The 21765-nt window shown below is 48.1% G+C and overlaps 1 protein-coding gene across 3 annotated transcripts in view; it reads left to right on the forward strand.

Moving 5' to 3' along the window:
• The window catches only part of E4F1 (E4F transcription factor 1), a 1100649-nt gene that overhangs the window by 256457 nt on the left and 822427 nt on the right, over nt 1-21765 (forward strand). Inside the window, exon 2 of one of the 3 annotated variants that reach the window (XM_069647349.1) lies at nt 16244-16331. The exons of the other annotated variants lie outside the window; for them this stretch is intronic. Within the exon in view, the coding sequence (XP_069503450.1) occupies nt 16292-16331 (40 nt within the window). The 5' untranslated portion in view covers nt 16244-16291. The remainder of the gene's footprint in view (nt 1-16243; nt 16332-21765) is intronic. 3 annotated transcript variants of the gene reach the window in all.

Here is a 21765-nt window from a genome sequence, read left to right on the forward strand (position 1 = left end):
CCTGCGTCAGTCTTTGCATGACGCCTGTGGTCTGGACACCTCCCTGGAGGTTGAGTTTGGGAGGCCTGAGCCTGGCACGCACGCCAAGTCCTCGTACCGGCGCCTTATGTCGAGGGTGACGGAATGCTTGAGGTGGTCTACACCACCAGTGGATTTTCTGCAGGATGACCTGATGGATATCCTTGACCAAGGTCTACCAATTGACCCGGTACTGTCATTCTATATGGCCTTGCAAAGAAGGGTGGCAGCGGCTTGGACTGCTCCTCACAGTCTCCCGGCAGTGAGCAAGACTTTGCTGAAAAAATACCGTCCAGCCAGTAGCGACCCCAGCTACTTGACTACGCACCCCACTCTGGAGATTTTGGTGGTGCAGGCGGCTACGGCCCCGGCAAAACGGGCGTCGTACCCTACCATCCCTCCTGATGGGGACGACAAACGTTTTGATGACTGGGCGAAGAAAGTGTTTTCTTCAGGGGGTATGGCTTTACAGGCAGCCAACTCCGTGTGTGCCTTAACACATTTCACTCATACTCTGTGGAATTCTCTCTTTGGCGGCTGAACATATTCCCGAAGGAGAGGAACAGGAAGGCTTTCTTGCTCTTGTTCAGGATGGCAAGGATGCCATGTGTGAATCCATTCAGTCGGGTCTGGACATGGCAGATTGCGTCAGCCGGTCCATGGCAGCGAGCACCGTAATGCGCAGGTTTGCGTGGTTGCGGAAGTCGGGGTTTGCTCCTGATGTACAAGCCCGGCTTCTCAACATGCCCTTTGACGGTGAAAATCTTTTTGGCAGCAAGGCTAACGAGAGCCTTGAGAGGTTGCAGACCTCCAAAGCTGCAGCGAAGTCGTTGAGCGCTGCAGTTCGCCAACCTCCGCCTTTTTGTCCTAGGGGACAGCAATGGAGGGGAGGTTCCTTTTGTTATTACTCATCCTTTGGTATATCGAGAGGAGCTGCAAGTCAAAGGGGCCACTGTAGGAGAACCAGAGGTGGAAAACAAGGTACTCGAGGTGCCAAGGCTGCTCGGGCAGTTGCCTCTTTACCCTCAGGCAATGCCGCTTCAGCTCAGTCATGAGGCCCCTCAGGCAATGCCGCTTCAGCTCAGTCATGAGGCCATGTCCCATGGTTCGCCGGTTGGGGGAAGGCTGGCACAGCATCGTGCAGAATGGAGTGCCATTACTTCAGATGTGTGGGTTCTGGAGATCATAGCCCACGGCTAGTGTCTTCCTTTCCGGCAGAGGCCTCACTCCAATCCACCAGCGAATCTCTCTTTGAAGAGTCCGGATCCGCTCCTTGCTCAGGAAATACAATCCCTGCTGGAGAAAGGCGCCATAGAACTGGTGCCTGTAGCGGAGAGGAACAAGGGATGGTATTCCCCTTATTTTTTGATTTCGAAGAAAGACGGAGGATTGAGACCTATCATGGACTTGCGTGGTGTGAACAAGCGCCTCAGGAAGGACAAGTTCAAGATGGTTACTCTCTCTCAAGTCCTCCAGGCCCTTTAACTTCAGGACTGGTTGGTGTCTCTCGACCTCAAGGACTCTTACTTTCATGTGCCGATCCATCCCAAGCACAAGAAGTACCTCAGGTTCGCGATTGGCGACTCGCACTTTCAGTTTCGGGTCCTGCCGTTTGGATTGACCTCCGCCCCAAGGGTTTTCACCAAGCTCATGGTGGTGGTGGCAGCGTTTCTCAGGAAAGGGGGGATTCACGTCTACCCCTACCTAGACGATTGGTTGATCAGGGCGCGCTCTCCCAAGCAAGTCCTGTATCATCTGTCGGTCACCTGCCACTCCCTTCACAAGCTGGGCTTCTCCCTCAACTTAAAGAAGTCCCACTTGACGCCAACTCAGCGGCTCCAGTACATCGGAGCAGTGCTCGACACTTTCCTGGGGCGGTGTTTCCCTCCTCAGGTGAGGGCTCATCACATTTAACAGATGGTGCACAAGTTTCAACATGCCCAGAGTCACACAGCGTTTGAGTTCTTGAGGTTGCTCGGCCTCATGGCATGCTGCATTCTTCTGGTGCCAGAGGCCAGGTTGCGGATGAGATCTCTGCAATGGGCTCTCAAGATGCAGTGGTCACAGTCCTCTGGCAGGATGTTGGACCCCATTCAGGTGCCGCCCTCGGTCAGCCGTGACCTTCTATGGTGGGCCGTCAAAGGCAATCTGAGGGGAGCTCCATTTTGGTTACCCTGGCCGGAGGTGACGATCGTGACGGACGCATCCCTCACGGGATGGGGAGCTCATGCCAACGAGTTGAGTCAGCAGTCGTTGGTCTCTGTCGGAGTCCAGACTCCATATCAATCTGTTGGAGCTGAGGGCCGTCAGGCTTGCCCTGAAGGCTTTTCTGCCGACTGTGCGAGGGAAGAATGTCCTGATTCTGACGAACAACACAGTGACATGCACTACCTCAACAAAAAGGGGGGGCAGGGTCACTTTCTCTGTACAGGGAGGCGATGCAGCTCTGGTTCTGGGCCATACAGCAAGAAATGTCGATCTCGCAGTTCATCTGGCCGGAGACGAAAACGAGACAGCGGATGCTCTGAGCAGGCAGAGCACGATCTCTCACGAGTGGGAGCTGGCTCAAGAGATTCTCCTGGAGATCTTTGCCCTTTGTGGGACACCGCAAGTGGATCTCTTCACCTCCAGTGTCAACCGGAAGTGCGAAAGGTTCTGCTCGCGGGAATTTCCTCTAAGAGGAGCCTCAGGGGACGCTTTTGTGGTGGAGTGGTCCTTCCCACCGCTGTACACGTTTTCTCTAGTCCCAGTCATCCAGCAAGTGCTGCAGAGGTTACGGAGGTTTGGTTCCCGGATGATCCTCATTGCTCCGGCATGGGCCCGGAGAACGTGGTACCCGGACCTTCTCGACTTACCCATCTGCCCTCCACGTCGTCTTCCCTACCGAGACGATCTGCTTTCACGGGAGGGGGGGGGGTCAGGCTCTCCAGCCAGAGGTCAGATTCCTCAACCATCATGCTTGGCTTCTGAAAGGTTGAGGTATAAGGTTTGGGACCACCCTGAAGACGTGATGTAGGTGTTGCTTTCAGCCAGACGGCCTGCAACAAAGTCCCTGTACCATTGCCGTTGGAGAAAGTTCTGCGATTGGTGCAGGGTTCAGAATGTGGATCCTTTTTCATGCGACATTCCTGTGGTTCTGTCTTTTTTGCTTTCGTTAAGCCCACAAGGGCCTGCAAGTGGGTACCATTAAAGGTTACCTGGCAGCTCTCCATATTTAAGCGCTCGTCTGAGGAGTGTATTTCAAAATTCTCAGTTTCTGAAAGGGCTCACTAATCTTTTTCCACCGTCAGCTTTCCAGGTGCCCGGTTGGGATTTGAACCTCATTCTAAAATTCCTAATGGGTGCTCAATTTGAGCCTTTGCATTCTTGTCCTTTGAGACTGTTGACCCTTAAAACTGTATTTTTATTTGTTGTTACTTCCGCTCGCAGAGTAAGTGAGTTGCAGGCACTTTCTGTTAATCCACCCTTCACTGTGTTTCATAAGGACAGGGTTGTCCTTAGGGTTCGTCCTTCCCTTCTTCCGAAAGTGGTATCGGAATTTCATTTAGGCCAGAAGGTCATTCTTCCGGCATTTTATCCTCCTGCGCATCCTGGTAAGGAAGAGGAGAGTCTCCATAGGTTGGATCCTAGGAGAGCTAAGTTTCTACATTTCATGCATGTCCCTGGTCAGAGTGGATGATCAGCTCTTTATAGGTTACGCTGGAAGGCGTTTGGGACAAGCTGTTACTAAGCAGACTTTGTCTAGATGGATTATCTTGGCAATTTCTGACGGGTAAGGACCCTCCGGTAGGCTTACGGGCCCATTCTCCTAGGGGTATGGCTACCTCTACTGCCCTGCAGAGGGGTGTTCCTATTCATAACATCTGTGAAGCAGCCACATAGGCTTCGGTCCATACTTTTGTACGTCACTACTCCCTAGATTCTATCCATGGGCAGAATATGGCCTTTGGCAAGGCGGTCCTTTACTCTGCAATTTGATTGGGCATTCTAAATTTCTATATTCTAAATTCTTTTCCCTCCTCCATACGTTGGTACTGCTTTGGGAGTCTGTCCTAGATATGGAATACGTCGGAGGACCCAATCCCCTCGAAGAACAAGGTACTCTCTTACCTGGTAACGTTCTTTCGAAGGGATGGTCCGACAACGTATTCCATATCGATCCCTCCCTACCTGCCCCGCTACAGAATTTATGCGATTGCAGCTTACATTTCCGCAAGGCTTTCTGTGGTCATACTGGCAGAAGATTGGTGCCACACGTTCTGGGGGAAAAAACTACAACTGAGGCTACGGGCGTCGTGCGTCCTACTTATAACATCCGGTGATGTCAGCTCGACGGAGGCCCTAGAGGACAGTGTATCGCCGTCATCGACGTAGACTCCGAACATTTTCCGAAGGAGCTCAGCTGTGGTGATTACCTGTCCATAGATGTGGAATAAGTAGTCGGACCATCCCATCGAAAGAACGTTACCAGGTAAGAGAGTATCTTGTTCGCCTCTTTGCCTCTGTTGTCTGTCTGCCACAACAATAACAACCTGGGTTTATATTGGAGACTCACTTCTCTCTGTGTTCCACAGTTTCTGGCACTACAGGTTGTGTCAACTTCAACATAGTCTTTATACGCAGCCAGTCTCCCTTCCTCAACTTTATATGTAACTCTCTGCCAATGGTTAGCCCAATTATTAACCCAGAAGCCTTGGTGCCACTCTCCTAGCTTCGGGTAATACTTGCACGCTTCTCTCCTAGGCCAGTATACTGTTATTACCTCCACAGTACAGCTAGATGGCTTCTTAAACCTGGGAAAGGTTGGTTTCAGTGTGAATATGGGGAGACTCTTGCCTTGGGCAAAGCTTTGTCGTCTTCAATTGTTATACACTTTAAACATCTTATAAATGAAATGTATGCTGTGTTAGAATAAAGAATAGAATTCAGTTGTTCTTTGAAATTCAGAATTAGGCACAAGTATTGGTATTTAATTGTATTCCTGTCTGAAAGTAAAGGATACAGTTCAGGTCTCCTTCGGGAATCATAATTGAGCACACAGAACCATTCTCTGATGTAGTTTTCACAAGTCAAAGATTGTAAATCTTGTATTGTTAACATTAGGTATTCAGTAATGGTCCCAGCAGCATTCCCTCTACTTAATTAGGGACACACAACCACTCCTTCAAGCAATAATGGTTTTAGAATTGATTCCAGTCACTTTAGCTTCTCTTGCCTTCCACATCACAGTACAGGATTATTTGACTTGTAGTCCCTTTCAACAAAGTTAGCTTTTTCTACAATTAAGTTATTTTTAAGGGTAGATTTATTTCCCTTAAATTCAATAACAGATGGCCTTTTAGAATTGGGTGTTATAGAGGAAAACATTTGGTTTAATGCATTTTCTCTAAATCATTTTGTATTATAACGTGGGGCAAAAAGAGGGTCTTTATTCTTTAAAGGTTTTTCTTTTGATAAGGTTTACTAATTTCTAACAGAGTTTGTAGCCCGCGTCACAGATTTTACGTTGGGGGACAATATAATGGCAATATGCCATTACTTGTTTTGGCGACTGTGAAGAATCTGAGGCCGTCCTCACTTCTTTCCCCAAAATATCCTCTGCCAGGTGGCAAGGGAAAAGCTGTCGCTTTTGTATCTTGACCCTGGTGGTGGATATTCGAGAGAGGATAACCTGGGTGGAGGTGACTTTGGGAGTGGGTATGAGGCACCCTTGGGTGAGACACAGTAGCTCCCATTTCCCTTTCATCAGAAATTAAATGTACCCCAGGCTTTTATGGGACATTTCCGATCCCTTCCCTATTGTGTTGGAAAAACATCTCCCAATGTATGCCATTAGGATACTAAAATGAGGAAGAGACCACATAGGAGCTTACAATTATCCTTTATTAACTCAGAAATGCACAAACGCCACTCTGGGACGAGTAAGAGTGATGCTGAGTACCAAGACCGTTGTGAAATCAATGCAAAATAGCCTGCACCTGAAGTCAAAAGGGTGGTATAAATGGCCCGCTCAGGTGAGGTTAAGGAGATCGAGATTGCCTGGAAGTTCACCTGTGGAATGCTTGCAGATGGAGAAGCTGGAAAAAACGGCAGGGAGATGCGTGTCTGAAATGCTGAGGTGCTGCAGAGTCATTGCCGCAGAAGCAGATTGTGGGTGGCTTTGACAGAACGGCACTGGTGGCAGGGACAGGCTGTCTATCTTCTGGGGTCAAGAGGTCTCCTTCTCCGGTAGCCTTAGGTGTCAGCAACCCTGGGGGGAGGGGCTGGCTGAGAACAGATGCAGCCACGAAGGACTGAATGAAGTGGAGAAGGACACATGAAGACTGCATACCCGGTGAGTGAAGTGAGGCTGAATGACTCTGGGTAGCAGTTGTGTGAGCCGTGAGGTGAAGGAAAGTCGGAGCGCTCGCGAGTGAGCAAGAGGCAATGGGATTGCCGGTCCAAATGTAAAACACAGATGTTGGATGACTACAATAATGTGAAGGTTGATGAATGGAGCAGTTTGCGAATACCGAACTGTATGGAAATTGAGAAGGCAGGGGAAGGGCCAGAAAAGCAGCACATTTCATATTGAATCAGAAGCCTGTGAGCAGGCTGCTAATTTCCAGCCGGATAGTGAACTGAGAATTTGCAATGACGCTGTTGTGATATGAATGAACTGCAGTTTTGAATACCGAACCAAAGGAAAGTAATAATAAGTGAATGCCACTTGAGTGGAAAGCATAGAAAAGTGTTCTGTGATCGAAAGGGACTGTGAATCATGGAAATCATGGAAACTAAAGAAAGCAAGCATTGGTAATGAATATTAAGAACTGTAAGTTGTACAAGCTGAGAAAAAGCAAGCATTGACAAGCGCCATAAGGAAAAGAGGAACTGTAAAAGTTTAAAGTTCAAACAGTGGCAACCCTATGAGAAGGTTTTGATAATCCAGTAAGTGAATGGTGGCAAAACAAGTGTTGACAAGGACTGCAAGAATATAAGTTCAGTACCAATGTTCAGCTGAAGCGGTGGTGGTGCAACTGTGGAAAAGAAGCAAATCAGGTGTGTCGGTTGCATGACCTGTAGTGGGTGGACTGTGTGGTACGACAAGTGCGCCTAGACCGAATACATCGCACTAAAGAGAAGCTGATACATTGTCAACTTAGAGTTTAACTTTTTGATTTTGATGAAAGAGCCGAAAGCCTGAAAGCTGGGAAGAATCACGAGGAATTTTGTTGTCAAAACAGTGAGAGACTTGAAAGCTTGGGGAAGGGATCCCCTTTGATTGTAAGTTAACAATTTGGAATCCTGGAGAAGGGAGAACCCCTTTGCGACCAAGAGTGGGAAGAAGCTCTGAACAATTGAACACTTTTTAATCCCTACATAGTTTGAACAAATAGATGCAAGTGCAAATATAGGTTTTGGACACAGATGGACATTTACTTTGGATATTTTGACGGACTGTATTTAATTTTAATTGGGTAGGGAAATCCCACCTCAGCATAGGGCAAGATAGGCATCATCTCAACCTCCTCTGTCTACTTCCTGATGCCTTCACAGATGGTGTCAGTAGTGGGATGCGGTTCAACCGATGTAAGTTGGGGAAACCTAATGTGTGAGAAAGTATGCCCCAAATCGTCAGCCTCTCAGTAGCCACAAAAGGCTCAATTGGGTTTGACATGTGTACTAGTAGGGGAAGAGGTTGTTCCCCCTAGGTGAAAGAAGATTGATGCCCACAGACCAGGTTTTGATTCCACCACCACATACATACATCGGATTGACTCCCAAATCGGGGTTAGCATAGTGATTTGGGATTGATGTATTAGCCGGGGTGATAGATCTGGGCTTCAAGGGAGACATAAAGATGTTATTTCAGAATTGCAGGAAGGATCCCTTTCATATCCATTAAGGGAACAAAATTGCACAAGGAGTTATTGAGAGGGCAATGTTTTCCTAGGAAGAAGCCGGAAGAGAGGTGACAGAGCGGGTACAGTGGCTTTGGTGAAACTGCCAAACCTCATGACACCCCACAAAACCCTGAGGCCCGAAGGGTCATGGAGGAAGAACCGGAATCTCTTCCTGACCCAGCCTTTGCCCAAAGAAAGGACCCAATGTTAGTAGACTCCTTCCTATAAATCATTCTAGAGCAGCAGTATTCAAACTGTGGGGTGCAACCCCCTGGAGGCCTGCTGCTCATGTCCAGGGGTTTGCACACCCACATGCTGAATTTTAAAAAAACTAAAAAAAAGCATTTTTTTTTTTAAATGCATTTATTTTCTAAATGCAATTTTTGAGGGGAGTCTGGAATCTAGATTCTAGACTAAAATGAAAAAATCTGGTCTTTAGCATGCAATGAATATTGTGTGTAATGGTATCATTTACTTGCATACGGCTATCATTACACTACATAGCTTTCTATCTAAATTCTAGACAGAAAGACATTTTGTGTCACGATTAGCCGTATGCAAGTAAATGCTACCAATACACAAGATATTCATTGCATGCTGAAGACCAGATTTAGCATATGGTATAATGGCCACAACATACAGTATTGTAGCTCTCTACAGTATCAACCCCCCTGAAGCTAATAGATGGGGAATAATATACGTGTGATGAGAAGGGCTCTAATGATATGTAATGTATTCCCAGTGCCCCTATTGAAGCCCCGGCCTCAATTTATACTAAACTATTTATTCAGTCTCTATTCTGATCTTCGCTAGCTGGAAGGCCATGTCCTTCTCTCCTGCGTCTTTGTGTCCAACTTCACTCTGTTAGCTTCGAATTGGGCAAACTTGTCATTTAGTTCCAGGTTCTTGAGCATACACTTTTCTCTTTCTAAGTCAAAGAAAGCCAATGCATCAGAGGTAGAGACAGATGGAAGAGCAGAGACCTCTAGAAGAATTTGCTTGACCAGTAGTGATAGGGCCCGCACCAGCATAATTTCTCCCCCCTGGCAGAGAGGGCACCAATCCTGGGCCACTAATAATGCATTATTTTCTGCCGAAGTATAGATTTGGTACCAGAAATAGATGACGCCTTCTTCTAGTGCAAACTACTCGGATAAATCTACCTTGGACATAGAGAGGCACTCAGTCTTATGTGTCGATGACTATAGTTAATTTAGTTAGTTGTAAACTTTAGTGCCTGGAGTCCTGTGTCGTCGCACCCATTTAATTACACCATTGAGTCTTCACTGAGTCCAAAACACTGTATTGCAATGCTAAGTACCAATTGGTAAGATTTATTTTTAGAACCTGCCCTGGGGCGGGGTTCAAAGAGACAACACTAGTTAGTGAACAAAGTTATTGACACTTCAGCCAAGTTAGTGTAGCAGAGCAGTAAGGCAAGTCTTCGGGAAATATGGGATTGGTGTAATGGTGCAATGAGCAACATACAGAGCGTTTGTGTACTTACGCCAATTTGATTTATTCAAATAATCAATTTTTTTAGACCTTAGTACACTTTAGACATTTAAAATCACAGATGAGTAATTATTCCTAAAGCAAATTCCTCCCTTCTCCCGCTACTCCTACTAGCACCTCTCAGGCCCCTCTGCCACCTTCTTCTTCCGCCACTTCTCTTGCACCTTCCTCCTTCTCTCTGGCTACTATGCCACCTCCTGCTACCACCTCGGCTCACTCTCGGACCCCTCTACAACTTCAGCTGGGTGTACCTTTAAGCCTGTACCCCAGCCTGGAAGTCTTTCAAATGTGGCAACCGGCTCCACGTCACTGCTCTCAACTTTTGCTCTGTGGTAAAACTCTTCTGACATCTGCCACCTCCTTGAAGAACTTGACCTGGATGTCCTCCTTCTCACTGAGACATGGTTCACAGCCAGCTCTGTCACAAGTTTTGACTCTGTCCTCCCTGAGGGCCACAATATCCTCTGCGAGCCCAGAATCAACCGAGTGGGTCCCTGCTTCTGTCATTCCTACTCAGGCCTACTCCTCCTTTGAATGCCTGGTCTACAGGTGCTCTACCTCTCCTGGCCTCTGACTGTGGCCACCTTCTACAGGCCAGGTGGCCTCCTTCCTCTGAGTGGGCTGACCTCCCCTCTTCTCTCCTTGCCTCTACCTCTCAACTTCCACTCCTTGGGGACCTGAATGTCATGACCCTTGCCCCTGGCCCTCACTGGCAAGTCAGCCTTCCAGTTAGGGCCAGTTCCAAGGCCTTAAAACCTCACCCAAGACTCTTGGAGTCCGTCCTGGCGCCTTTGGCGCAGGCTCATAACCATCATGAAGACCAACATTAGGATGGGACTATTTACTTGGGATTATTTAACACGGGGGGGGTGGGGCGGAGGGGGTTTCAGCCAACATGGAGGCACATACATCGCTCAGTTACAAGGAAATGAGCTATGCGGTCTAGTCTTTTGTGTGTGGCAGGCCTGGGACTATTTTACCTGGACTACTTTACCTGAGACACCCAAACAGCAGAACATGCTTTGCGTTATTCTGCTGTGGGCAGCGTAACGCTCACCTTGTCCAGTTCTTTGATGCCATCTTACCTGAAACCAAGGACCTGCAGAGAGAGAAAGAACACTACGAAAACTTACCTGGAACAGTACCCTGTCTTCAATCCATCGTTGACTTCAGTTCCACTCACCTGAAGGCACGAACTCCATCATCCGGCACCGCATGCATCCTGGAATACCATAACCTGGAAAGAGGAGAAAGAAAGACTGCATTAGTAAGCGTTTACTCATGTTTCCTCCCGAATGAAGAAAGGCACACAATTGTTACCTGGGTAGTCCTCTCCTGGTCAGTATCATTGCTGTAACATTATGACACTCGGCGAGGAACATCACAACCTGCAAGGAGAGAAAAGACACAGGTTAGCAATATAAAAGGCGAAACAGCGCCACGCATCGCGCATTACTCACCAGACAACATCGCGCACACCGCGCTTTCACCTACCGGCCCATTCTCCTCTTCAAACTGCATGACAACACCAAAATACCTTTCCATACCTAAAAGGAAAGAAGCAAGATATTATTATTCGAACTAAGAGGAACATAAGAACTGCATATAAAGATTGTAAAGCAGCAAACCTACGGAATCGCAGCAGGCCTGGATTCCCACAGGGGGGCTCGCACCAGTGAAGTAACTTGGTCGCTGCTCGCCCCTCACATCTATGCGCCCCTGCCACGAGGAGCAGGACGGAGAATCCACCTTTTACAATATTAAGGTGAGGAGAAGGCCCAAGAGGGAGGAAGGAGTTGAGGCCAAAGGAGGTGGGAAAAAATAAAGACAATCTGGTATTGAATCCAGCTCTCCTATATTGCAGACCCATCTTTAACCAGAGGCCTTACCAAGGGACCAGGAGAGGGTTCGAGAGTGCAAATCATCCAACCAGGGCTGGGTGGCGTCCCTGTGGATACCAGGTGAGCGTAACACTGAACATCCACCTGTATACTTCTAATTTCTCCTCTGGGCTCTTCCATAACCTCTGTGATTCACTCTCGCGCGCTCTCTCTCTCTATTCTACCCTCTGGTCCGACAGTCGCTAGACACACCTTGAATCTTCTCATCTCCTCAGACATCTCCCTCTCACCACCCCTCTCTCTTGGACTGATCACTTCCTGCATTCCTTTTACCTGAAACTCTGTCCCTCAGGCTAAGCCCACCCCAGCACTGCCACTTACCTTCTCGGTCATTCGGTCCATGAAGCATGTGCCAGTGGAGGCTTTTGCCTCTACTTTCTCTGCTCCTCCTACTCCTGTGGCTGACTCACACTCTGAGACATCCCCCTCTAACCTACATCTTGCTATCTCCAACACTCTGGACGTCCCTGCCCCTGCCATGAGAATCCATCTGCAGACTACCTTCAAGTGCAACTCTTGGTATGACTCCGACCTTGCCAGCCTGAAACTTAAGTGCATAGTGGTTGAGAGGAAGTGGAGGGCTCCTGGTGCATCCTCTGACAAATTGGTCTGCCGCCTGCTCCAAAGGCAATAGACTCTGTCCTGTCCAAGAAGAGAGTCCGCATCCAGGCCCACGCCTCTGTGGCATCTATCAACATGCCCAAACTATTTAAAATCTGCAAGGAACTGGCCAATCCTTCTGCAGTCCCCACCTCTCCTGTTCCCTCCCAGGCCCTCTGTACGGCTCTGGCTTCTCACTTAACCACTAAAACTCAGAACATCCTGTCCCCTCTCTCCTGCTCCTCTTCATCTACCTCTCTGAGTCACCCTCTGGCTGCCTCTCCCTCTCCTCCTCCTTTCTCCTCTTTCTCTCCAAGTCCGATCTATGAAAGTGTTGTCCAAACAGGTGCTCCCTTGCTCTTCCAGAACCAAGGACCACATCGACACCCTTAATCCAGTATTGGCCGATTTCTGCAATCACTCTTTCACCACTGGATCTCCCCCCTCTCTCCTCAAGCACTCCCTTGTGCACTCCTTAAAACGCCTTCAGCCGACCCTACCTGCCCAGCAAACTAACGCCTGATCCCTAGCACTCCTTTACTGGGAAAATTCCTGGAAAGTCTGGCAATCACCCAGCTTACTCTCCACACCAAATCTGTTGGTTGCCTCCACAACCATCATTTTGGCTTCAGAACAGCCAGAGCATGGAAACTGCTCGCCTGAACACCCGTAAAGACCTGCTCTCTAATCCTGACTCCAGCCTTCCTTCTGTCCTCATCCTCCTTGACCTTTCCTCTGCCTTTGACACAGTCAAACACGCCATCCTGATCAATTGACTCAGCGAGAAACTGGGCATTACTGATCAGGCCCTGGAGTGGTTGACCACCTTCCTTCTGGACCCACCCTACCAGGTCCAAATTGGGTCCTTTCTCTCCACATGCGGTGTTCCCCACCCTCTACCCTCTCACCCTGGCTCTTCAATGTCTAATTGGCCATTTGGCCCACTTGTTCCCTACCTTCTCCTTCTCTAATTTTCAGTCTTATGCAGATGACACGTGGCTCTCTTTCAGGCTCCCCTCAGCCTCCTCTCCTATCTTGCTCATTCCTGACTGTCCACGATTCAGGAATGGTCCGCCTCCAGCGATCTCTGCCTTAATGTCAGTCAGACAGAGATCCTTTTCATTGGGTCCCCTTCTCCAGCTTTGCTTCTTATCTGCCCGCCCTCGTCCCTCTTCCTGTGAGGCAAAAAACCTTGGTGTCATCGACTCCACTCTCTCCTTTTATCCTCACATCACAGACCTTGCAAAGAACGCCCACTACCAGCTGCACTTCCTCAGAGGTCTTCTTCCTTTTCTCACTTTCCCCCAAAAGCTTACTGTCTCTTCATAGCCCTGGTTCTCCCTAGGCTAGACTACTGCAAAAGCCTCTTTCTCAATCTGCCTTCCTCGACTCTCCGCCCTCTTCAGTTAACCCAGAACAGGACTGCAAGACTTATCCTTGGCCTCAAGCCCAGGGACTGTGCCTCTGAAATCTCTACACTGGCTCCTAGTGGATGCAAGGATCAAGTTCAATACCCTCTGCATCGTCCACAAGGCTTTCTGGAGCCGGGGCCTGCATTACATCCAACTCTCTTCCAAAATACCTTCCTTCCCAAGCCCTTCGCTCTGCTTCCTCTGAACTCTCGAAGGGTCAGATGCTTCTCCAGGCAGAGAGTGGGGAGTAGATCTCTCTCTTTGCAGGTGCCTCCCTCTGGAATGTTCTCCCTACCGCTCTCAAACTTGAGCTCGACCACCTGAAGTTCCAAAGCAGCTCAAGACCTTCTTTTTCTCCTCTGGTTTCTCTCTCCCTCCCCTGCTGACCTAACTGTCTGCTGCACAGACTGGTTGCCTAGCTACCCTCAGAGCCTCATTGGGTACGAGGCTCCTCCATGATCAGGCTCCACTGCCTGGGCCTACCGTGCATTTACGGTTTTGTAACTGTAACCTCTACAGTCCCCTGCCTCCTTGCACTTATCCAGAGCCGTACCACCCTGGCTGCATTTACTCGGAGCAATTGCTGCCCTGATTGCACTTCCTACCTCATTCTTCCTGGAACCTCCCCCACTGCACTTTGCGCTGTTGCACTTGCATGAACTGAATGACACAAGGTCTAGTTAGATAATTTGTCTTGTCCTCCCCCTGTCTTCTCTACTTCATCCTGTCGTGCCTTGAAACACTTGTGTATAGGCGCGTTAAACACACACACACACACACCCACCCCCACCCCCCCCTCACTAGAGACCACCTGCACTTTACTTTAAAAACAGTATAAGCAGTTTAGCAATACAATGCATTGTATGTAAACGAAACATGGAAAAGCAATGGAAACTAATGCTGTACCTTCTAAAATAATGCCCCTAGAACGTCACATGTCCCTCCCTGCTAAGGTAAGTAGGCCTAGTGCCTCAGAGTCAAAAGTCTCAGGTAAGTACTGGTTTCAGGGAGATGCAAGTATTTAAAGTGGAGAACAAGTATTGACAAAGCAAATAGGTAGGTAAGAAAATGAAGGTGAGTCGAGCAGATTAGGGGTACTCTCCCAAAACCAAGATACTGAGGAGGGATCCTTGGCCAGAATTCCACCGATTATGACCAGGAAAGAGGAGTTAGGGAGTGGAATTTACACCCATACAAATCCCTATGACAGGAGCGTCGGGTTGGAAACGGGCATGCAGACTTCTGACCCTATTCTGGTTCTTAGAGAAACCACTATAAGGTTCTCAAATTATCCGAGCCCACTTACTTAAGTCAACGGTCCAGTTGTAGTGGGTCCAAGGCCCGTGGATGCAGGGGTATTTGTCGGGTTCATTGATGGGATCCGGCCAGATGGTGTTTCAGCACTCGGACGAGATAGTTTCCGACACATTTAATCTGGATGACCTAGGCACCTCAGCACAGTGAACACCACCCGATCCCACGAGGACAGGATACCCCCTGGACATAACTGTGATACGCAGCAGCAAAGAACACCCTGACCAGAGGGTGGCAGGCGACACTCGTGGCAATGAAGGCCTGGACTTGGGCCACAAGTAGACAACCTGTAAAGTTCCAAGACAAACCTTCGAATGGAGACCGATGCACCGAAGATGCCCTGGATGGAACTGGTCAGCCCACAGGAAGGTTCCGAGATGCTTTCAAAGGTTCCTAAGCGCAGGATCCTCATGCAAGTATCTGGACTGGTATGTCCCTCCGGCCCAAAGGTCAAAGCACCGTTGAGAATTTCCTTGAGATCGATGCAGAGAGAACTGGCTTCACTCTGACTTGTTCCTCCTGCACTGGAAGCCAAATAAGCTGACCAGTGACCCCAAATGAAATGAGCTGAGCAAGGAAAGAAAAAAATAACTCTACATGCCGCCAAAAGTCAGGAAAGGGTTCAAAACCAAGCAGAAAGTTGGGAGGTGGGGACGATTCCCTAATGTCAATGGAGGGAAAGCTGCAAAGGATGACATATTTCCCAACAAGGTTAAGGGTCTAGGACCATGTTTAAAGACATGCAGGACTACAAGTCCAACAATTCAAACTCAAAAGCAAGGCTTGGTGAGCTACTCACCCATAACATAAGACAATTTGAGAGCTCGGAATGTCGGAGGATGTTTCCAATTTCTTGCATGTTTGTTACATTGTATAAGTACACTTCTTGCAGATTGATGTTTTGATACTTTTCTTTTGGGGGATGATGCAGGGTATATGGATGGCGAATGTAGGAAGATGTTAAGATGCTTGAAATTCTGAGATGCCACACTTTTGTACAAGCATAATATGAAAATATGTTTGCTCAGGCAGTCGGTAACATGGAAGGTGCCATGAATAACATGCCCATGAGTATAAAAAGTATGTGGATATGAGTCCTTTAAAAAGTTGGCCTCTTGCTGATGCTGCTAACAAGTAAAGTACTGTGTTATTGAAATAATATCGACCCTGCTAAAAATTAATGGTTTTGTCCATTGAAATTCTGCAGCCCAGTTAAAGTGTGTACTTCCCCTTTCTCACCAATGACAAGCCTTTTTATATGGAAGTGGTAGTAGCTTCTCTCACGTCACATGATTGTGAATTCTACCTGCTTCCAAGGGCATAGGCGCAGGCCAGATTATATGCCCAGTCAATCCTTGCTCTTCCTACAGAGACACCTTACCGTTGTCAGAAGCAGGTTCGCATACACAATCTATCAGAAATACTTATCTTCGTTTCAAACACACCATCGTTTTTTCTGCAGGCTTTGCTAATGCTTGATATACATTTGTTTTTCCAAATCAGCATCTCGGCCTTCTTACTCACAGTTTAGTTTTCACGCATCTACAGTCTAGACATTTACGTGAATAAAGGAGTAAAATGTATATATTTTTTTCAGATATTCATTGTGTTGAATGACTAGGTGGATTCCAAAGACATAAAGCAGATGGAATGGTCATGTGGAGAATGGCACAAGAGCTCAGATGGTATTTGCTTTTTGATTTATGAATGTAGTTTACTGGAATCCTGTTAGACCATTACTTTTCATTCATTTTCACATTATCTGACTTGTCTACTATGGTGTAGTTGTAACTTTAATGAAAGTACTTTAATGAATTATTGAGGTTGTTGGCGAAGCTTGATTTTCCAGCTCATATATAGTATGTCACTCCTGGCGAGCCTGCAGGACAGGAGCGAACTATAGAGAGCCATTTCCACAGAGAGAGACACACTTGCACCCTGCCCCTCTGTCACTCTACACCAGGCCTGGTTATTGCAGCCCAGGTTGCATTTACCGGTTACCTTCATCCCGTCTTTCACTGTTTTTTTAAAAATGTTTTTATTGGCATTCATATATAAACATAGAGCATTTAAACACAGGTTATTACTTCATAACATCTGGTATTGTCTTGTGTCTGCCTTGTAATTAATATTTAAACATTAAACAACAATTAACTATAACAGTCCTCTGTTCTTGTTACCACTGTTTTTCTCTCGCCTTTTACATGCAAGTCTTTCGTGAGATGCAAGCTCTATGTCTTGGGGGATTTTCATGGGGGGGTGTGATTGCTGTGTTGATGGCAGTGTTCCAGGTGTGCAATTCATGATAGTGTTAGCTCAGGGGGGTTAAAAGTTTGTCGAAGATTATGTCTCTCAGTAGAGCTTTCCACGGCTCTAGTGTTGCGCTTATCTCACCTCCCCCTTGCATGTTCCCGGCCTCCCAGGCTTTAGTTTCGGCAGTAGTCCATCTCTCCATCTCTTTGATCCAGGATTCATGCCTAGGGCCTCCGGGTGATTTCCAAGCCATTGCGATCGTTCTCTTCGCGAGGATGCACGCCATGTCCATTAGCTTTACTGTGTTTTTGATTTTTGCTTAGCCTGGGGTGTGTGCCCAGCAGGTATTTCTTTGGTGTCCATTCGTATCTTTCTACTCCTGCTTTTCTGCAGGTTTGTTCAATTTTGGACCAGAAGTTCAGTGATTTCAGGCAGGTCTAGAACATATGAATCATGTCTGTGTGTTCGTTGTAGCACCATGGGCATTGTGGCTGGGTTTGTTTGTTGAATCTGGCTACCCTGTGTGGCGTCATGTAGGTTCTGTAAAGGACATTCATCTGGATGAGTCTGAACCTGGCGTTTCTTGACACCTCTTTTGGGTATTGCAGGGCCCTGCTCCATTCGTTTTCGGTAATATCGATTCCCAGGTCTTTCTCCCACTTTTCTTTCAGGTGCAAGCTGCGAGGTTTCGGTCTGTTGATTATTTGGGTGTATAGTCTGGATGTTGGTTTCCATCCATCGCTCAGGATGTACATCTCCTGTACAAAGGGGTTTGGTTCTGGTTCCTCAGGCCATGTTTTCCAGTTCTTCTTCGCCGTGTGTTTCACCCGATGGTACCATAGGAATTGGCCGGTGGCCAGGCCGTCCTGTGTTTGTAGTGAGTTGAAATCTCTGAATTCTCCTTCTTCGAACATCTCCCCATGTGTAGAGTCCGGACTTCTCCCAGCTTCTCGTCGCCGGTAGGTCAGTGGGGGTCTTGCAGACATCCGATGGTATAGGGATTTCAGGTGCGTATGGGTGCTGTAGCCCAAGTAGTGAGCTGGCCTTGTTCCCGGCTTGTCTCCCTAGCTTCACTATCATGGGTGGGTCAGGGGGCCCAACCTGCGGGTTCCATACTACTTCTTTGAGATATGTCGGGCGGTCATTTGCTGTAGTAGGCCTGTTTCAGTTGTTGGCTCGTCCGATAGCCACTTTGCAACATGACTTATTTGGGCTGCTAGATAGTATTTCTGGAGGTCAGGTAGTTGTATCCCACCTTCTTTGTATGGGAGTGTTAAAACATTCAGCGTTAGTTTGTGTCGGGTCAAGCCCCACAGGAAATCCCTGATTAGGGTTTCTAGTTTCCGGTAGAAGGGTGGGGGTACGTAGTAGGTGATGTTGGTGAATTAGTATAAGAATCTCGGGAGTATTATCATTTCGGTGATTGACGCTCTGCCCATCATGGAGAGTGGTAGTTTAGACCAGAATTTAATGGATTTGCGTATCCCTCCCATCGCTGCCTCTGTGTTGTATTCATGCGTGAGTGCCGGTGTATGCTTGATATTGACTCTGAGATACCGGAATGTTTGTTTGCCATTGGATCCCAATCGTGGGTAGGTCTTCTGTTTTTGTTCCCCTGAGCCCATCAAGAGGAAATGAGCAGGATTTCTGTCTGCTGAACTTTATTCCGGAGTATCTTGCAAAATTGTCCAGTATTTCTAGCGCCGTCAGGGTGTTCAGTTGTGGATTTCTTAGGTACAGGTGGACGTCGTCTGCGTACAGCGAGATTATGTTGTCTATCCCGCCTACCCTAATCCCTGCATCAAAGAGATGTTTCCTAAAGTAGATGGCTATTGGTGCCAGCCCCAGGATGTACAACATTGGCGATAATGGGCATCCTTGTCTGGTTCCTCCTTGTATTGCCCAGCCTTCCGACACCCTGCTTCCGGTTTTTACTCTTGCCACGGGGGTGTTGTATAGCACCTTGACGCACCGGATGAAGCTCTCCCCGAATCCAAATTCCCTTAAGGTCTCGATCGGCCACTCCCAGAATATGGAGTCGGAACGCCTTGATAGTGTCTAGCGATAGCACTGCCAGGTCTTCTTTGCTCTCCGTGGTTTGTGCCATTACGTGTTGCAGCCTCCGTAGGTTAGCTGTGGTGTTGCGGCTCGGCACAAATCCATTCCAGTCCTCGTATATCAAGAGTCCTACTTCCCTCGCTAATCGCTTAGCTAGTATGGTGGTTAGTATTTTACTGTCATAGTTTAAAATTGTGAATGGGCGGTAGGAGTCGCACTCGTTAGCTGGGTTATTAGGTTTGAGCATTGGTATTATGAGGGTTTCTCTCATGCTTCTCGGAAGTACCCCTGTCTCTTATGCCTCGAGGTACACTTCGTGGAATGTCGGGGTCAGGTTTTCTTTTCGTAGGCCTTGTGGGAATTTGGGTGGGAGACCGTCGCTTCCGGGGGTCTTGCATGTAGCTAGAGATCTGATCACCTCTGAGATGTCCTCTGTGGTGATCGCCTCTCCTAACGCCTCTCTCTGTTCAGTGTTCAGTTTGGGGAGTCCAATTTCTGCTAGGGTGTCCCTGATGTCTTCTGACGGGACTTGTACGTCGTGGGCGTACAATTTAGCATAAAAGCCAGAGAAAACGTCATTTATTGCCTGTTGCGTCTTCTGGATTGTTCCGTGTTCGTCTTTGATTTCTTTCGGGGTGTGTCTTGGGTGCTCTCTTGCACAACCAGGCGAGTATTCTGCCAGGTTTATCTGCTTCCTTGTGCGCCTTGGCCGTGCATGTCGTGAAGTCGAACTTGGATAGTCTTTCGCAGGCGAGTCGGCAGTCTTTCCTTATCTCTTTCAGCTTCTCTTCCTCTTTGGTTTTGAGCTAGCTAGTTTCCAGTTGTCTTATCTCTTCCTCTTTGTCTTCTAGCTCCCTTTTCAGCTGTTTCCTGATGCCCCTCGCTTCTGCTATTATTTCTCCTTGTGTCACCATCTTCATGGCTTCCCACAGTGTGCTTCATTTCTTCACGGTTCCCGTGTTGATGCTTATGTATTCTTCCAATTTCTCTTCTGAGCTTTCCTTAGATGCGTGATCTGTCAGGGATTCTGTGGGCATGCGCCACATCGCGAGGGGGGGTGGGGTCTGGGGCCCTTCAGCTTTATTTGCGTGAGCTGAGATTGATCTGCCCAGATAGCTTGCATACTCCACTTGCAGCGTTAGTTCCCTGTCTATGAACAGGTAGTCTATTCTGGTGTGGAGGCTGTGGGGGGATGAGTAGCATCTGTCCCTGGGGTGTACGTCTCTCCAGATGTCGACTAGGTCTAGATGCTCAACTATATTATTGAGTGCCCGTGAGGTTGTGGTGTTTGATAGCTGCGGTGTTCCGGACCTGTCCATTTCTCCATCTATCACACAGTTGAAGTCTCCCCAACGCCCCCCATAGGAAGGTTCCTTCTCTGTGGTGTGTCATTCTGGCACACATCTGATTAAGGTGGGTGGGTGGGTGAAGTACGAGTTAACTATGCATATCCTGGTGTTTTCTATTGTGCCCCATACCATCACATATCTGCCTTCTTGATCTGTCTCCACCCCCAGCTGCTGGAATGGTACCTCCGGGCTCACCCACGTGTATACTCCGCGTGCATATTTAGAGTAGGATGCTCCGGTGCCTTGCCCCCACCCCCCCCGCCCCAGCGGTCCGTGATTTTGTTCATGGCTTCCGTCGTAAGGTGGGTCTCCTGTAGGAGTGCGATCGATACTTTATTTCTCCTTAGAAAGGAGTGGATTTGGTTCCTTCTTGGGTAGGATTCCATCCCCCTGACGTTCCATGTGATTATTCTGATTTGTGTTGCCATTGCCTGGCTGTGAATTTGTCTGTGGTTCGCCCCCGGCTGCGTCTGTGGTGTGGCTTGGGTTTCCAGTGATTCGCATCTCGCTTTACTTCTACGATCATGTTGGCTTCCAGTACCAGTGTTGTCTCATTTTCCCTTTTTCCAGGGGTTTCGAGGAGGAGGGCAGTGTTAACAATAATTCAAAAAACGTAACTAAAATTGGTGCGCCCAGCGTCTTTCATCGCTGTGCAGTGCTCGGGCGGCCTCACGCTGTCTGGTCCCATCCGGGTGTCTAGCCCGAGGGGGGGTCGTGCTGGCAACTGGCCTGCACTAAGCTTTTCGTGGGTTGGTGCTGTGTGCTCGTCCATGGGAGGCAGAGCGAGTCCCATAATCTGTTAGCTTTCTCGTGTTGATATGGTGTTTGTTTATTTGGTGTGCCGGTCTAAAATCGTTCCCATGGGAAGGAATTGAGGGAAGCGGTGGGCGACAACAGGTCTAGCGCTCTTTGTGGGCTCTGCTCTGGTTCTCTTGGGAGGACTCCGTCTGCACTTCTGCTAAATTGTGTTCCATCCACATGTTGGCGTCTGCCGGTGTTTCCAGGAATACTGCTCGCCCTTTATAGATCACCTTTAGCCTGGACGGGTATAATAGCATGTACTTTAAGTTCAATTGTCTCAGCCTGGCCTTGATTGGGACAAATGAGTTTTTCGCCCTTTGTACTGATTGTGTATAGTCTGGATAGATGGTGATCTTGGAGTTATCGCGTTCAATCATTCCGCCCTCTCTCTCTCTCTCTCGAATTTCAGAATTACTTCCCTGTCTCGGAAGTTGAGAATCTTTGCTATGATGGGTCGGGGATATGAGCCCGGGCGTGGTTTCTTTTGGCGTAACCAGTGTGCTCCCTCTACGGCGAAGCCTTGTGTTAGTTTTTCTATCCCAATTTCTTGTGTATTAGGGCTTCTATGTAGGCTGTCGGGTCCGAGGTTTCTCCTCCTTCATTAATGTTGTTGCGCCTAGCGCGTCCCCCCGCCTCCTCAAATCTTGCTTCCAGAGTG

Source organism: Ambystoma mexicanum, chromosome 2q (genome assembly GCF_040938575.1).
Source record: "Ambystoma mexicanum isolate Mex_15411 chromosome 2q, UKY_AmexF1_1, whole genome shotgun sequence".
NCBI classification, from domain to species: Eukaryota; Metazoa; Chordata; class Amphibia; order Caudata; family Ambystomatidae; genus Ambystoma; species Ambystoma mexicanum.